Genomic DNA, 17,027 nt, shown 5'->3' on the forward strand with positions numbered 1-17,027 from the left:
ACAACATTGTAATTACAGATTTTGTTTCTTTAATTCTCACGCTTGTAAATGGGTGGTAACGACAATCATCATTTTGGGCTGAAAATAGTCAGTTTAGACTGAGTATTTTATACCACCAAATAATCCAAATGCTCTTGCACTCTAGCAAGAAGGTAATTCACAACAGAAGAATATCTAGAAAGACGTTTACAGTAACTGAACTATAAAATAAGACCTATTAAATTATAATGCCATTCCGCATGGCAACAGTGTTTGCCCACTTTTGTGGCCATCTGGCTTATACTGAGCAGTTTTTGAAACTTTGTTTTTTGAGCTCAGTTTTTTACATCATATCATGGGATTTAACCAACTAAGAAGTGCAGCATGTGTAGTTCAAAGGACACAAGTAATTGAGACTGCTGCATTTTGTGAAATGAGCTGTTTGTTTTTCCGTATCCGTGGAGGCCATGCAAGAGGGTAGATAATGAGCTAGTAGGACCTTTGAGATGCTACAGGCTTTTTACACCATATGTGGCAGCTAATGTGGCAGAAACTCTCTCAGAGGAAACACTCTGAAGGAATGGAACACTTTGTCACCAACTGAAACACCATAGCGGAGTATGAACGAGGCAGTTGCTGCTGTGTTCACTAGTTCCCCACTGGACACTGCTGTGATGTTGCAGGATACAGAGGGACACTTTTGACTCTTCCCACTGGATCTGCTGACCCTAGTCCTCCTGTTAAACTGCACTGAGACCTTTGACTGAGATACAATGTTGCAGCAACAGCAACTATAAAGTATCTCTCTCCCTCTCTATATAATAGTCAGCCAAAACTTATAGAAACTAAATATCATGGGCCTTTGTTAATAAGGCGTAAAACAACCTCTTTGCAATCACATTCAGAACAACTTTATGAAATCAGGGTCTAATATCTTCTACTTGATGTGGTGGCTCTCTGTGGTCTGAAGTGATACTTAGTTGTATGTTTAGACAAGATACAGAATATGTAGTGGGCTAGTATTTTAAGCAAAGATGTGGTGACTTATATGAAACTTTCCTAAGTAAGCCAAAGAACTATTTTGAGAAAGGTGAAATATATTTTAATTTATTTAAATTTACATAAAGGTTATTATCCATGTTAGCTCGGGTCAGATAATGTCCTGGTCCTTTTGTGGCATTTGAATGTCTTGGCATCATATACCCACACAGTGTCTATGCCTTCCCCAACAGTTTGTTCAGGGATCCATGTGGGAAAAGGGAATCGGCATGCTACCACCTTGGCTGTGCTTGGCAGCTCTTCAGCCAGCTTGTGTTCCAACCTCTCCATCTGCAGAAAGCACAAAAACATCAGGTGAAAACTATAGTTTCAACTTATAAATAATAATAATAATAATAATAATATCAACATATTATTGCAATGAAGGAAACCACAAAACTTACCATTTGAGGTACTCCAAAAATGACAACATTGGGGTACTGGGCAAAACTGACCTGTGGATACATTTTTTTTTTTAAGTATGTAAGCATCATTGCACATGTTAAATGTGAAACAATCTAATTAATACAGATTTACCTTCCAGAGATCAGATATGTGGAAAGATGTTGTGTGATGGACACCCTCCTTCCAAGCTTTATAGCGTGAATACCACACCAGCCAGGGGTTCAACTCAAAGCCTGATGCTCTAAAGCCCTGCTTGGCTGCTGCGATCACCTGAAGTTCAAAACAGGAGGTGTACCAGGGGATTACCAATTAATCTTAGGTTATTATAAACCGTATTTGTATACACACATGTTCAGTGGTACAAAAAAGATAATGGTCGGTGTTGTGCCAAAGTCTGTATTACATGCAGATAAAGTAATAACCATAAAACACTCACTATGCGTCCGTCTCCGCTGCCAATATCCACTAGTGTCCCCGACCGAGCCCGGAGGGCGCTGAGGACATTGGTTACTTGAACCGTGGTCGCAGGGACAAAGGGGAGGCAGACCTTCCTCAGGGCAGGAGCCACAAACGGCGCAGCAACAGCGTAAAGAGCCACAAGTGAGCCGCCCACAACACCGGTGACAATGAGACCAAGACGGCTTCTGTTTTTGGTTTGCACTATATCGCCTTTACCATGGCATGGGACTCCCAGAAATGTGTCTTCTTGTGACATTTCGCAAACTCGAACAGATCGAAGCTATACTAGCATTGCATTCGGCGTTGCAATTAGAAAGAGGAAATCTCTATTCAAACAAATCAAACAAAATAATCAACCATTCTGGTCTCTTACAAGCTTTAAAAGAGATCGGTCCGTCGTGAAAGTAAGTTCGGGCAGACCTCAATTTTATTGAAGAGTTCCCTTTCATTCGTTCCGTTAGGGAGAAAAAAACTTCTAATATCCAGACTCGCACTGCTAAATGAATTAGGGCAAACAAGCGTCATTTTGAAATAGAAAAACTATGCAATGATTTAAATATTCTAATAGTTTGAGAGAGCTTTATTGTCACAGGAGTGCACAACAAACGCAGAAAGCCAGCCTTCCAGTGATTTTACCCCTGAGTTTTCAGCTTACAGGCAGTGTACTCTCAAAATTGAAAGCATATTAGCTTTTTAAATATTAATCAGTTTACTACAATTGATGCTATTTATTAGATCCTGCATTATGTGTATAAAATTGCATAGGTTTTGTGAGGTAGGGAGTCAACATATGCATTAAACATCTGTAAATTATGCAGTTCACTAACTTACAGAACAAACTACATATACTGCTGGTACATTAGAAGTCATTGGAAAGAGTGCGATGGACTATGTGGTCGAGGCCAGACATATTAGGATGGATTTGTTGATGCTGCATATGGCGCTGGCTGCTGGTGGTTGGTTCATTGTCCATCATTAAACTGTCCTCCTCCTCACCCCTGTAGCCATCTGCTCCGTCCTGAGAGTAACTGTGCTTCATCACCAAGATGTTCCTTCTTCCTGTGGGAGTAGTGTGATGGGACAGGAGCGGGGACTGCTGACTCACCATTGGTGGAGGTAGTGGTAGCGGTCCAAGCCCTCCGTCTGATGCTATGGCACCATCCCTCATGCTCAAGTTACTGCGACTGCCGTGTGCGCTCCCGTGCATGCTATCCTGCTGGGCACCACAGTGATGGTCACGGATGCATTTGGAGGAGGAGCGACGTAGTTTATGGAAGTCCTCTGCCAGAGCACTATCGGTCAGGTCACCAGACGGAGCACGACGCAGAGTACAGAGCTCGTAGTGAGGCGGCTCAAAACCCGGGTGCAGCAGAGCGGGGTCGAAGTCATCTCTGTGGATGAGTTTGGAAGTAATTTTGCAAAGAATGATCAAATATATAAGACACATGTACAAAATGGTGGAAATCAAGGCAATATATATTAGGTTGACTTTTTTCTGCTTTGGACAGCCTGGCAGGAGCAAAGGAGAACTGCAGAGCCCTGAGACCTTGGGTCAGGATGGTAGTTAGAAATACTTATTATCTAACTGGGGTCTAAGCCTATGCAGGGAACACAGAAAGGCTTTGCCAGCCACATAGTTCAAGAATCAAACTTGGGTCCTTAGTTTTCTGCATCTTCAATTTTATGTAAGCGTGGATAATGGTTAGTAAGAAAAGATTAAACATACCTGCGTATTATGTATTTCTTCCTTGGCTGTTTGATCTGAATGATGACAGATATCACAAGCAGAATGACAACTAAGCCACAGGTTACACCAATGATAGTCAGATTGGTATTATCCAGTGAGTCCAGAATACTTGGTTTCCTCTTTTCTAACAAAGAGACACCAGAGTCAAATTTGATAAATGCATTATAGTTTGTTTGGAGTTTCTGGGCCACTATACCTTTACAGTGGTTCTCATCCCAGGGGTAGACACAGTTTTGGACACCATTACAGACTAGTGTGTGGTTGATGCACATATTACTATGGCAGAAGAAAGTGTCATCATCACAAGGAGCTAAAAATAAATAGAGATAAAGATGTACTTCAAATACAAAAAGTTGAGTTGAACAAATCTAATGCAAGAGAAAGAATAGCTCACGTGCATGAAAAGTAGTAAACAAAATTCTAAATTTGCTCTTTCGACTTCCCTCATCTGCCCAGAGACGGACCACACCAAGAGGTGACTCCAACATGACATCATTGGCCACAGTGGAGCAGAATTTATTCTTTAAGTGCTCAACAGAACTGCTGCCATCATAGATAGCAACAAAATTACGCTTGCATTCATTTGAATTGTGCATCTCATACTCCAGGAACCGCATGTAAATCTGTACAGAATACAAAGACAAATTGTATAAAATAAATGCTTTAACAAAAAAATCATTACAAGGAATATAAGTCATTTTCATCAGACCTTTGATTTTGGTGGTGCCCTTATGTACCACCGGCAGTCCACAGCTTCAGTTTGCAAGGCTCGGTTATCTCTAGTGATTTGATGAGACTCCACAAATCCCTCAGGGCCAGTCATATCAAATTCACAAACTGAAAAAATTAAAATACTTATAGTACCTATTTATAATGAAGGAAAAGTGGCATGCATACTTACATGGTAATGATGGCAGTAAGCCCAGTTCTGTAAACTCTGGATCTAAATAAAAAGAAACAGACATATATTTCAAATATTCACATTAAAATTCTGTATCAAAACAAAAACATAAACAATATCTCACAGCAAATTAAAGTACTACAGACACATGAAAAAAATAGAAAAAAATGATCTCTCCACTTGTATCTGAATAAATATGTATCCTTTTGCCCTAGGCATTCTCTGTTGAGAAAAGATTTTACCTCAAAATAAAAAAAGAAAGAAATCCAACAGAATAGAAATAACATTATTAAAGAGACATATTGCCATGCAAGATGAAAGCAGCTGGACAACGCTTACGTAATGTACTGTACATTCAGTCAATCTGCCCTATTTTAAATTTCCCTGAAAGCCAGTCAGACTTTAAAATACTTGACTAAGGATTGAAAAATTGTGCGGAAAACCTTTGTGCAGATTATTCTACTTGGATTATTGCAGATTAGTCTGGGACAGATTAGTCTTCCCGAACCACGGACAACCTGGTGGTAAATATGAGATTTTAACAATTGATATTGTGACCATCAAACAAGGTCATCTTAGGCGTCAATGGAAAACATATTAGATTCAAATTTGAACAAAGTTAGAAAACACTAAGACATTCTTTCTAATACTCTTGAATTTTTAAGTAAATTAGAACTCAACAAGACATGAGTGGTTATGTCCAAATAGCTTTTAAGAGGTCCGTAATTGGCTATAAATGGATGTAATCAGCAGGTTAGGCATTTGCCAAAACAGCCTCATTTTCACTTGTGACTTGATTTTCAGTTTGATATGGGCAAAAACTAATTTTATAGGGGACTGTGCTTTTTAAATATTATTTGGAATTTAAGATGTTTTATCAAAAACAAAACAGTTTTAGTTTTCATATATTTTTACAAAGTTGTAGAAGAAAGTATAGTGAAACTAGAAATCAGTGGTAATCTAGACACGAGATGCAGATTAATCTTCAGTGAAGGTGGTTTATAATAAAATCTGGTGGTCATAAAGTCTCTGCCTCGGACTCCCATAAGCCTTTAGTGACAAGCTGCATTCCCCTGAAGACAAGCTTTCATTAAGTCGTGTGTGTCCATCTGTGTGTGTGTGTGTGTGCGCGTGTGTGTTTGTTTGTGTGCTGTGGTTTTAAGGGAGAGCTGCCCTCCTCTGTCTTGCTGCCCTGCTCAGGACTTTCTGTGAGCCTAAACACAAGCATAATAATGAAGTGAGAGTCATTTGGGGTCCCCTAATGTTGCAGTAAGTTAAAATGTACAACATTACAAAGCAAAAGGTAGTTCTACATAGCATCTGATTTGCAGGGCTGTGACAAGACTTTAATCCTATCAATCATACTAAATGCACACAGCCTTTAAACAATGACTTGGATTGGATTTAAAACACAGCACTATTTGTACCAGTCTCTAAGCCGTGTGTTTTTTTTCAGGCACTAACCGTGAGTAAAGTTGTAACGTGCAGAAAACCCAATTGCCTCGAGTTCACCGTCGGCAACAAACTTGATGTACAGGTACCGTCCACTGGAGCGGACAAAGGTGGGACTCTCCTGCCCACAGTAACGCCCAATGATAGGTGAAAAAACAAAGGGTCCATCTCGCACCTCAATGTGGTCAAATTTGCACTCCCATGATGGCTCAATGGAATATTTCTCATCAAAGAACAAGTCTATGCACTGACGTGGAGAAGCTAAGGAAACAATTATTCATGGTAAACAAATAAACAAAAATGTTATTCATTTAAAAAAAAATAAATAAATAAAAATGTTGCAGCTATATCAAATCACATACCCTCTATTATGTAAACACACTCCCGATCTGGAGGGTATTTCTCGGGGTAGTTTGGTGATGTGAAGTAGCCTCCATCTGGCTCCTTTACCCATGTGCCACACTCTCCAGCTGGGGTGACACCTGAGTTGTTTTTCACTGGAGAGGTTATAATAAAAAATGCATCAACTTATATTCCTTTTAAACATCAATATGTAGAATGTTCACGGTACTAAAGTTGTTATTATTATTACATTCATTTACACATTATTTTTATTTATGTGTTTTATTTTCTGCAGTGCTTACCTTGTGATTTCTTCTTAGATGCTGTGGAGCCACACAATTCTGGTGAGATGAAACTTGCTGCTATAACTAAAGAAGATATTACTTTATTTTGAGTTTCTATTAGTGGTGGAAATAATCTTAAAACGGAAAGAATTCACATCACAAAAGCAAAAGCTTTCCAAAGTTAAACTTACCGACTGACAGCAGAAGTTTGCGCACCATTTCTGTCCCACTGATCAGATACTGCCATTTAATTCTTTCTTGGCTGGTGAGGAAAAAACATTTTTGTTCATTCGGCTCTCGTGAATTTCAAGTGAAGAATCTTTTTTTTTTTTTTTTTTGCCTTGTCCGTCTCCCGAAAGGATTAGGATTACAGAGCCATCCGACACAAACCTTCACATTTTTGCCCCACCTTTATTCAGCATTAATCCTTTCATAAGATCTCCATCCATGCAGTAACGTAGATTGAAACAGAAGCGGGCGCACGTTGGAAAAGCGAAACATGGCGTTGCATTTGACCTCTGCGCACGTTTACAAAAATGTAAACATTAAGTGAAAATCATTTAAGTTAACTTGTAACTTCATAGGTATGCCATGGACAAAAAAGACTAATATAAACTACTTGCCAACTTACACCTAATAATTTTATAAGGCATAACTGTTGTCCGATTGATACTGAAATAAGCTTTAATAATGTTACATATGTTAAAAAGATGCTGATCAAAATTTCTAGACAAGCATGCTCTTATTTTACACGGTGTACATGTTATGGTGTTGTTCATAACTCACTGGCTTATAAAAAACACACACACACACACACACTTTGGAAAGAAATGTCCTTAATTTTAGTGTGTTAGGGTACTAGTTAAGTTAAGCTCTTATTTGTGCAGAGTGGTACATCACATCTGCGGAAACATATCTACACGTAGAGTAGTGATTGCAATATTTGATTTAGAAACACATAGCATTACGTTATCAGAATTAATGAAAATAAATGATAGAAGTATATCTTAATGTCTACAATTTCACATCCTCAATAAACATCTGTCAAGCAACCGACACATTTTAGATCCATTTCCCCAGAGCATTTGCCTTCAGATCAAAATCTTCTGTTTGACTGAGCAAACTAAACTCAAATGAGGGCAAGGTTATGATGTCCAGCCAGTTCATCATCGCAATGTTCTCAATCACTGTAGTGTACATCTCATTTTTACTGTCTGGCTTACAACTCTTGAAAGCCTCTTTGGTGCGGTTATCATATGTATCTAGTTCTGCCAAAAATCTTTCACTGGCCTCCTTGGGGTCACAGTTGAGATTAAGAATAAATTTTTGGTCTTGGTTTATGTCTTCGCCTTTGCTGAACATGGTGTCTTTTAGTGTTTCATTGGAGATACGCTTCAGGTGCATTTTCATGCTCTGTCCCATTTGACACTTCCACAAGTTCACTACTGTAATGTCTTTAATCTTTACAGAGGAGTCTTCATCGACTGAAAATGCAGATTGTAGCTTCCGTATATACCTTGGTGCAGAGAAGAGAGATAGTTAGTATCTGCCTATACAATTAGATATAATAATTTCAGATAACATAAACTTTAATTGACAGAAAGGCTAGTTTTTTCTATAGTAAAATGGTTAATAAAATGCATTTTATTAACCATTTTAACCATTAATGCATTTTCTCTGATATAACATTGTCCTATAGCCACTTGTTTTGTTGTTGTTGTTGTTGTTTTGTTTTTATTTATTTTTTTATCTCTGGGATACGGGTTATTCCAATATCAAATAGGCTACTGACATAATCAATGCACATCAATATAGCCCTACTTCATAAAAAAAATAATATATCGAAAAACAAACCCAGTGTGTTTCCACTATTCAAAAACTATTATGGACTCACATTCTGTAATCTCAACTGTATATAGACCTAATAGGTCATTTTTGAAATGGTCTTTCACAATCACAAAAATCTAAATAGTCAACTCCATGTCTAATGAGACTTCAGTAGTTCCATTGTTACTTGGGTAGCACTTTAACGATACTTATTCTGGTCTGTTGTCCTGTTGTGTATCAGGATTGTTCATAGCAGAAGCGATACCTCTCAGTCTCCTGTCTCATCCTGGTGGGATTGTTGGCTATATGTGGCACCAGTCTCAGATACTTGCCGATGGTGTAGACCGGAGGTGGGTTGGACACATACTCTCCCTTCACCTGTTGGGCCACAGTGTCAAATTGAATGGCCAAAGAAAGAGTGACCACTCCCACTTCTCCATACGACACTCTCCCATCGCCCAAAGGTGCTCTTCAGACTCTGAGTAAAGTCCTCCAGCTGTTTGGGACTCAGAGAGGACTGGACGGAGGTGTAGTGCTCCTGCAGGTGAATGGAGGAGTTGACGGACAGGAGGCTGAGGTACTGAGGATTGTGATAGTAATTTGGAAATGGACAGATGTCTCGAGCCACAGCAGTGAGGTATCATGTTCCCCATTACTGCACTACTAAGTAAAGCTGCTTTATGTGTCTGACCCTAATAGCCCTGTTAATTTTTACTGTACTGTTAAAGTAAACAGTAAAGTACTGAGTACTCAGTAAAGGACTGAGAGGGGCATTGCAGGTTCCCCATTCTGATGTGTTTGCTCTAATTGACATAATGCAGTCTGGTTAGAAGTCACCTGACTGAAAGTTAATTATTAGTGAGTGGATCAAACAAATGGGCAAAATCATGTTCATACCAACAATATATAATGTACCAGGTTTCTTAAACATAATAAATACAAAGCAAGTCCCAATTAAGAAGAACAGAACTTACTCATTCATTGATTGAGTTACAATAGCACAGAAGGGAATTCAGTGGAACCAATAAAGAAAATTTTCCATTTAAATTTTCTTTTCAAAAACATCATGCTCAGTGGATTATTTTAAATTTACCTTGTAGCAAACATTTTGAGTCGCCTTTTATTCCATTTGGCCCTGACAGACGCAGTCCGGTTTCTTACCAGAGGGAGGCAGTAGCACTTTGGGTAAATTACTGGAGTCAATTCCAAGTTGTCATTGTATGATTAAATAGGCTAATGGGGAAAAAAGGTTATTATGACAAAGATTCTATAATTACGCATGAAGGTCTAATTGGCGCATAATCAACATAAAAATGCACTTATGGGCCTATCTTCAAAAGTAAATGATGCACTATTATGTCAAAAAAAAAGTACGTTATTAGCCACGCAATATTTACAGTTTAATCGAATATAAATGTAGCTACCACAAGTGTCCTCTCACGTCACGTCAGGTGCTGTCCGCGGCACTTCGCCCTCTACAGTGCGGGTGCGTCAAATTGCTCGTGAACCACGTGGAGGCGTGGCTCGGTGCTTTGCCCGTTGCTAAGCACAATTTTGGCATATAAACGCAAATGTGCCGCAGGTTCTGTCCCATGTGCAACTTACAGCGCAACAGGCGACTTGAGGAATTCAGCAGGTTACTTGGGGGACGTATATGCAAACGGTTGCTTAGTTGGTTTTAAGTGATGGACGGAATAATATCCTTTCAGAGGCTTTAATATTTTTAAAATAACTTTTTGGAGTGTTCAGTTGGATATCGAGCTCAAGGATTTTCACAGTAAGTAAACAGCAAACAGATAACCTGCGTTGTAGGTTATCTGGTTTTAATGTAGTCTACTGCAGTTACTTCTTATATTATTCTTAATATTGGCAATCTTGTCGATAGCAATTACTTTATTTGACGCATGCGCAACTGAGGTGTGGCCCGAACATAAGGCAAATTATACATTTTGACATGGAAGCACAAACGATCATTTTTTAATGAATTTTAAAAAGTATAAGGCCATCGCTCTATACATAATGTAGAAATAGAAGTAACATGTTGTATCCTTTTTCAGACAAGCCTACAACATCAGCACCAGCAGGACTTGACAATGACTTTTCCCTTTGAGGGCTGGATTGGAGTGACCAGCTTGCTCTTGTGTTTGAGCCAGACAGTCATTTCTATGGTCCTCCCTAACAATACAAGGCTGGAGTCTATTCTGGACAAGTACTGGGATAAGGATGAAGAGTGGTGGAGGGCTCGCTCAAGAGGAAAGAGAGCCATCACTGAAGGAGACATGCACCTTATACTGGACCTGCACAACAAGCTGCGTGGCCAAGTGCATCCTCCGGCATCCAATATGGAGTACATGGTAAGACCAGGCAAACCAGTTCATAAGCACTTGAAGATAGTGTAAATGTGTTGATCTGCATTTACTGATTAAATGTAGGACTACTCTTCAAATAGAAATACAGTAATGGATGCATGAATAAAGTTTCACTAGCAATATTAGAATAGAATTTTGAGTTGTTTTGTGTTAAAAAAAAAAAAGGTTTCCGGTCTAAAAATAAGAAAAAAAAACTTTGGTGCTGTAACTCCTCTGGCCCATCCTCATTAACCCTGGTCCCGATCCAGCTCACACCCCTGCCGTGTCCTGCCCTTTACCTCAACTACCACCCCTCCCTCTCTTCCTGCCCACTCCATCACTCTACATCTCTTCTCTCCCATGGCTTTTGCTTTTTCTTTTCTTCATCACCACCCCCAACCACCCTCTAGCTCCCCATCCATCCAAGCACACTCAAAATGCCTGGCATAGTCCAGTGTTGTGCTTTATTTGATCCTCTACGCATCTCATTTTGGGTGCCACAGTGCTTAATCTATTTCAAACATGAGCAGCACAAGTGTGGCGTACAGGAGTGTAAATGCATATTTGCACTAATTCTCTGTTTCTTTTGCAATGGACACTACTACTGATGATAATTATGTGGTAACACTGAGAAGTGATGGGGCCAGAATATGTTCAAGATTTAGTGTCTATACCTAACTCCAGATTTTGAAGTTTAAACAAAAGCTTCTCTGCCTGCGTGTTCTGATCTCCTCTAAACCCCACACCATGCAGTTCAGAAACAACCCATAATGACATGCACCCTCTATAGACTCTCTATATATACAGAAGGTTGTGTTACTTTATTTCTGTGCCTTTTCAAAAATAAAGACTGGATTTTGGATGTCATACGGAAAATGTTTCTTAAGGACCACCAAATCAGTCCAGGAGATCATTATATACCTAAATATTGATTACAAAACCAGCAAGGAAGCTAGTTACTAGATCTCTTTAGTACACTGTAAAGAAAGATGTCCATAATATACTGTTCCTTTGTGGTAATAATTATGCGACATGGTGGCTGAGTAGCACTTTCGCCTCATAGCAACAAGGTTTGTGCGTGTCTGGGTGGGTTTCCTCTGGGCACACAGTTTTCCCTCATCAACCCAAAACATGAATGATAGATAAAATCTTTCAGCTAAAATAGTATGACCAAACCTATCTCAAGATCTTAAGATGGGTCCCCAGGTGCTGTGCTGTGGCACTCACTGCTCTTGGCAGTGTTCCCCAGCAACTTTGAAGGATGGGTCAAATGCAAAGGACAAATTTAGATGCTATTTTGACAGACAATATCTTATAGATACTGACACAAAGAGATTTTAAGCTGATCTATTAAGAGCGAATTACTTTTGATTGATCTCAGTTAAAATGTAGCAGGTTCACCATAGAAGAATAAAACAGGCTAAAGTCATGCATGCATCAAGACCTCTGCATACAAAAAAACATAATTTAGCATTTTATTTAGTCTGCACCTATGATTAGGGATGGTATAGCGGTTAATGGTGATATCAGTTATTTGATGCCAATATTTTGTCCTCAGTCACAACAGCAAGACAAATACAGGATTATAGCAGCTAAAAATCCACATCGGACCATTCGGAGTCATTCTTTAACTGTGAACTGTTATCAAACAAAGCAGTTTAAACTTTTTAAGGGCACTGCTTTTCATCTTACTCCAACTGTTTTTTACAAATGCTTAAATCACTCCTTTTGCTAGCCACTATGCTCTTGGCCACCGCTGTTTCAAAATACAGGTCTTGGAGTTCACTATCCTTAAAGTTATCAGTGCGGCCAAGCTGCAGATGTTATGAATAGTGTTTTAGCAAAGGGGACACCCAATAACCTCTTTGTTTTGAGGATAATCTAGGGGGATTTTGCACTTTAGAATAGTGCTGTTTTTGGCTCTGGAAATCTGAGGTATCTCCAGGTTACTTCTTTCAGCACGTCCTGGATCAAATGTGCACACCTCAAATGACCTGCACAATAAACACACATATGTGATGCTCTTTGTATACATAGCTGTATATATGGAAAAAAAAATTACAAAAAAAACATGTAATTCCTACCAGATAGGTTGGACCATTTAGTCAAAATATTAAAAATAAATTTAATGACTGTTGCACCAAAAAATATACCACCTCTGCTATACTTGCTACTGCTACCTAGTGCCTACAAATACTTTTTCTTTAATCAGACATATGGAAGAATTTATATCAAATCGGTATAAAGCTTGAAATAACATTACATCAGTAGTGTTGGGATTTTTATGTGATACCTGTATTTTTGCTTATACACAGTTGTTGTTACATTAATGCCAGCTTCAACATATACAATTTGTTCTAAACAGTCTTGAGCAATTTTGGGGTATTTTACATCAGATTTAATTTAAGATTGTTTAATATTAACATGAAGTTGTTTGGTCTTTTTTAAGTTATGCAATAGGACCACAGTTTACGGGAAACACAATTTGAAACACCACAACCAGTAGTGGCACAAAGCTGCCAGCTAAAGCAATGCTGATATTTCTCTCTCATGTATGTGTGTTTTTAATAGGAGAGGCCCAGTTTTGACTATAGTGTGCTAAATTTGCAGAAGGCATGTCCATGGCCGCAGCACTTAAAGAGCAGGTTCATGTTTCAGGTTACCTCAAGTATGTTTATTTGAGTTTGGTTAGCGTACATTAGCTACAAAAGAGATTGTGAAAGTTAGTTTTCTGGATGAGGGTGTGTGGCTATTAGAAAAATGTAATGGGCAACAATTTAAGCCATAAGAGGCCACTTAATCTAGAGGAAAAACAAAACTGACCCATTCTACAGACTTCAGTCAGGCGCAGGTCATTCAGGGTACTACCTAAGTCTTACTCAAATACTGTACTTGGAAGGTGGGAGCCAATTCAGCATAGGGATTTGCCACATAAATAAATATGTCTATGTTTTTCATACTGCACAGAGATTGTAATCTGTGTTAGAAGTGGCATGAATTAAATTGTATGAGATTTTTTTTACAGTCTAAGCCTACATTCTTGTTTCTGTTTCCCTTTATTTGTTCCTTAGGTTTGGGATTATGAGCTGGAGCGGAGTGCAGAGCATTGGGCGCACACCTGTCGATGGGAGCATGGCCCCAGTCACATGTTGACACAAATAGGACAAAACCTTGGAGCACACTGGGGAAGGTACTATTTTAAAGACTGTATAGATTATACTGATATACTATGTTTGGAGATAATAAAGCTTTTATGTATTTTGTTCAGGGACCGTCCCCCAACCTTCCATGTGCAGGCTTGGTATGACGAGGTGAGGTACTATAGTTACCCCTACGCCCAGGAGTGTAATCCTCACTGTCCATTCAGGTGCTCTGGACCAGTCTGCACACACTACACTCAGGTGAAGGTTTCACTATGCCAATATATTAAAAACAAAACAAAAAACATTTGTTTATTAAACTAGAACTAGATTAATCTAGAATAATCTATCTAATCCTACCTTTTTTGTTTCACAGTTGGTGTGGGCCACTAGTAATCGCATAGGCTGTGCCATCAATGTTTGTTACAACATGAATGTGTGGGGAATGATCTGGGCCAAAGCTGTCTACCTCGTGTGCAACTATTCTCCACCGTGAGTTCTTCTTAATGTTTGAGCAATATCCAAAAATGTTTACAGAAATGACAGCATTAGTTTGATTCTGACTTTGATCTTAAAGTGGCAATTGGTGGGGCCATGCGCCTTACAAATATGGATCTCCCTGCTCTCAATGTCCAGCCAGTTATGCAGGGGGGTGTAGGGACAACCTCTGTTACAAAGGTAAAATAGACCTAAATCTATGGTAAACCAAATGTTGATATTTTAACATAACAAAGTTATTATTCTTTGATATATTATATTTCCAGATGGTGGTGTTGACAGACGGCCTGCTCCAGAGCTTGAGGAAACCAACTACATTGAACCTGAGCCTGAACCAGATCCGGTCCGAGAGAGAGATCCAGAGCCCCGGGCCCAGTCCCCGGACCCCCCTCGTCATGACAACACTCAGAGAAACCAGGTGGTCAGCACTGAGCAGATGAGTAAGGACTGCTCCCATCATGCAACACTCCCATCAGCATTACGTCTTATGGCCTGCCATTTCGAGTCGACATTTCTGAAGGGCTCTTTCCTCCACAGGTCAGCAGGTGGAGTGTGACACAAAATTGAGAGATCAATGCAAAGGGACCACTTGTAACAGGTAAAGTAAAGACAAAAGGCCTGTGCCCAAATTCATTATAAAATAAACACAGAAATACTGCATGCTCTTGTCAGATATGAATGTCCACCTGGCTGCTTGGACAGACCTGGTAAAGCTGTTGGAAGTGGCTATTACGACATGGTAAAACAATAATAATAATAACTTTTTTTGTATGTATTGTATGTATGTATTATACAAGTAAGTGAATTATACCTGTTTGCAGCAATCCAGTGTATGTGCAGCAGGACTACATGCTGGAGTCATTGACAATGATGGAGGATGGCTGGATGTGAGCAGACTGGGCAGAAAACCACATTTCACTAAATCATACAAGAATGGTATTCAGTCAGTAGGGTATGTTTACAGTTTCTCAGATGTAAGCTCTCCAAGTTTAGATGTTTTATTAGATTAGGTTAGAAGTTTTACATAACTAGATGTTATATTTCAATTGCAGAAAGAACAGAAGTGCAAATTCGTTTAAAGTTGAGAAAGTGCCAGGTAGGTCATACTCTTACGAACTATTCTTTTATTAGTATTAATAATTATTTGTTTTCCTTTTAACTGTTGATGTACAAACTCCAGTGCTATTTTTGCTTTCTCACAGTTAAGGCTGTCACCTGCGACACTACCGTTGCTCTATATTGCCCTTTCAAGAAACCTGTCAGGCATTGTCCAAGGTAATTTACATGATTCAGTATTTTTTATTTTTTAGAGAACTAAAAACATTGCTGCTGTATTTTTTTCTACCAGGTTATACTGCCCTAGGAATTGTCTTCATCAGAGTCAAGTTCGAGTGATTGGAACAAAATATTACTCTGACGTAAGCATGACAACAAATAACATTTCTGATTTTGTTTTCCTGATTTGTAATATAATTTATCATGTTCAGAAATCTAGTATTTGCCGAGCAGGAGTCCATGCAGGGGTCATCCAGAATGAGTCGGGGGGTTACCTGGATGTGATGCCCGTGGACAGGAGGAGGCTGTACAAAGGCAGTCACCAGAACGGCATCACATCAGAAACGTATGGACAAAATCAAAAATCCAATCATCAAAATCTGACCCAACATTGCTGCTACTTCAGATCTATCTGTTTCTTTTCACAGGCTTCTAAATCCGACGACTGGAAAAGCATTTCGAGTGTTTGCAGTCATCTGAAAACTCCCAAATTTTATCCAATGAAACACATAATCAATCTATTGAAATATAATATAGTTCAAAAATTTGAGAACATTTGTCTATCTTGCTTACAACTTAAAAATACCAATTTAAAACTGGATTTGCTGCTATGATTAATGCTCTAGAACTAAAGGAAACATTCAAACCATTAACCATCTTCAACCCCTAATCCTCTAGTTTTTATAAGTTGAAATAGCAGGCAGGAAATGATGTATATTTTTTTGTAATATAGTGTAAATAAGGGATCGTGTTATACTTTACCTGTGAAGTATTCGGCTAAACAGTACATCTATACATAAACCATGTTTGATTTGATTGTAAATATTTTGTATGGACAATATTTTCTTTTATGTTGTATTTTCCAGCTTATGTGTACTGTATAAATAATATGGACCTGGCTGGCCGGGGTTGTATATGGTTCAATCACAATTAAAAAACTTGTACATACTTGAATGTACATATTTATCATTGTGTTTTTTCATAACTGTGTACATGGGGCTTTATTTGTCATTTCATCACACATTTATTTTCTATAAACTTGGGGATTCTACATCAAACATTGCTATACAATTATGGCAGCTATGGTCTGGGAATGGAGTTCAGAATTTCATCACTGGCTCCAAATCAGGAAATTCAAGTTCCATTTCATTCAAAAAAAAATGCATTGAAGCTAAATTGCCTCTTTTGGATCTTAATAGGAGATCTTATCTTACCATAGACTTGGCATAAAGCTGCAGCACTATACTTCAGATGAATTGTCAGAGCAGTCAAAAACACTTATGTCAATTAAGTTCACCCAACTTAAACTCCACGCTATTTATTTGGCACTGT

The 17,027-nt window shown here is 38.8% G+C and overlaps 3 protein-coding genes across 3 annotated transcripts; 1 reads left to right on the plus strand and 2 right to left on the minus strand.

Moving 5' to 3' along the window:
- Positions 1 to 1,070: 1,070 nt before the first annotated feature.
- On the minus strand, positions 1,071 to 2,284 carry atpsckmt (fATP synthase c subunit lysine N-methyltransferase). The gene is made up of 4 exons (XM_020936004.2): positions 1,859 to 2,284; positions 1,555 to 1,692; positions 1,422 to 1,472; positions 1,071 to 1,308 (listed from the first exon to the last, which is right to left on the minus strand). Exons 1-4 carry the CDS (start codon positions 2,135 to 2,137, stop codon positions 1,120 to 1,122), a joined length of 657 nt encoding a protein of 218 aa, XP_020791663.1. The 5' UTR covers positions 2,138 to 2,284; the 3' UTR covers positions 1,071 to 1,119.
- Positions 2,285 to 2,740: 456 nt separating this feature from the next.
- On the minus strand, positions 2,741 to 6,923 carry LOC110170361 (neuropilin and tolloid-like protein 1). Its single transcript, XM_055151767.1, has 10 exons — positions 6,799 to 6,923; positions 6,626 to 6,691; positions 6,344 to 6,478; positions 5,994 to 6,242; positions 4,530 to 4,571; positions 4,338 to 4,465; positions 4,023 to 4,251; positions 3,825 to 3,938; positions 3,608 to 3,752; positions 2,741 to 3,272 (listed from the first exon to the last, which is right to left on the minus strand). Exons 1-10 carry the CDS (start codon positions 6,824 to 6,826, stop codon positions 2,741 to 2,743), a joined length of 1,668 nt encoding a protein of 555 aa, XP_055007742.1. The 5' UTR covers positions 6,827 to 6,923.
- Positions 6,924 to 10,527: 3,604 nt separating this feature from the next.
- Positions 10,528 to 16,175, plus strand: LOC110170360 (cysteine-rich secretory protein LCCL domain-containing 1-like). Its single transcript, XM_020936002.1, has 14 exons — positions 10,528 to 10,788; positions 13,854 to 13,972; positions 14,051 to 14,183; positions 14,299 to 14,414; positions 14,500 to 14,600; positions 14,687 to 14,860; positions 14,958 to 15,018; positions 15,093 to 15,159; positions 15,242 to 15,372; positions 15,473 to 15,516; positions 15,623 to 15,695; positions 15,769 to 15,838; positions 15,908 to 16,041; positions 16,124 to 16,175. The coding sequence occupies exons 1-14, from the start codon at positions 10,528 to 10,530 to the stop codon at positions 16,173 to 16,175; spliced, it is 1,536 nt and encodes a 511-aa protein (XP_020791661.1).
- Positions 16,176 to 17,027: the final 852 nt, after the last annotated feature.

This window comes from Boleophthalmus pectinirostris, unplaced genomic scaffold (assembly GCF_026225935.1).
Source record: "Boleophthalmus pectinirostris isolate CB_2022bp ecotype Guang Dong unplaced genomic scaffold, ASM2622593v1 HiC_scaffold_16, whole genome shotgun sequence".
Classification (NCBI taxonomy): Eukaryota; Metazoa; Chordata; class Actinopteri; order Gobiiformes; family Gobiidae; genus Boleophthalmus; species Boleophthalmus pectinirostris.

Coding starts and splice junctions, on each gene's coding strand:
- LOC110170360 (XM_020936002.1), top strand. CDS start 10,528: ATGACTTTTCCCTTTGAGGGCTGGATTGGAGTGACCAGCTTGCTCTTG. Junction 14,861..14,957: donor GGTCAGCACTGAGCAGATGA/GTAAGGACTGCT, acceptor TTTCCTCCACAG/GTCAGCAGGTGGAGTGTGAC. Junction 16,042..16,123: donor AACGGCATCACATCAGAAAC/GTATGGACAAAA, acceptor TTCTTTTCACAG/GCTTCTAAATCCGACGACTG.
- atpsckmt (XM_020936004.2), bottom strand. CDS start 2,137: ATGTCACAAGAAGACACATTTCTGGGAGTCCCATGCCATGGTAAAGGC. Junction 1,473..1,554: donor ACATATCTGATCTCTGGAAG/GTAAATCTGTAT, acceptor ATGTATCCACAG/GTCAGTTTTGCCCAGTACCC. Junction 1,309..1,421: donor TTTTTGGAGTACCTCAAATG/GTAAGTTTTGTG, acceptor TGCTTTCTGCAG/ATGGAGAGGTTGGAACACAA.
- LOC110170361 (XM_055151767.1), bottom strand. CDS start 6,826: ATGGTGCGCAAACTTCTGCTGTCAGTCG. Junction 4,466..4,529: donor CTTACTGCCATCATTACCAT/GTAAGTATGCAT, acceptor TAATTTTTTCAG/TTTGTGAATTTGATATGACT. Junction 3,753..3,824: donor GGATGAGAACCACTGTAAAG/GTATAGTGGCCC, acceptor TCTCTTTGTTAG/AAAAGAGGAAACCAAGTATT.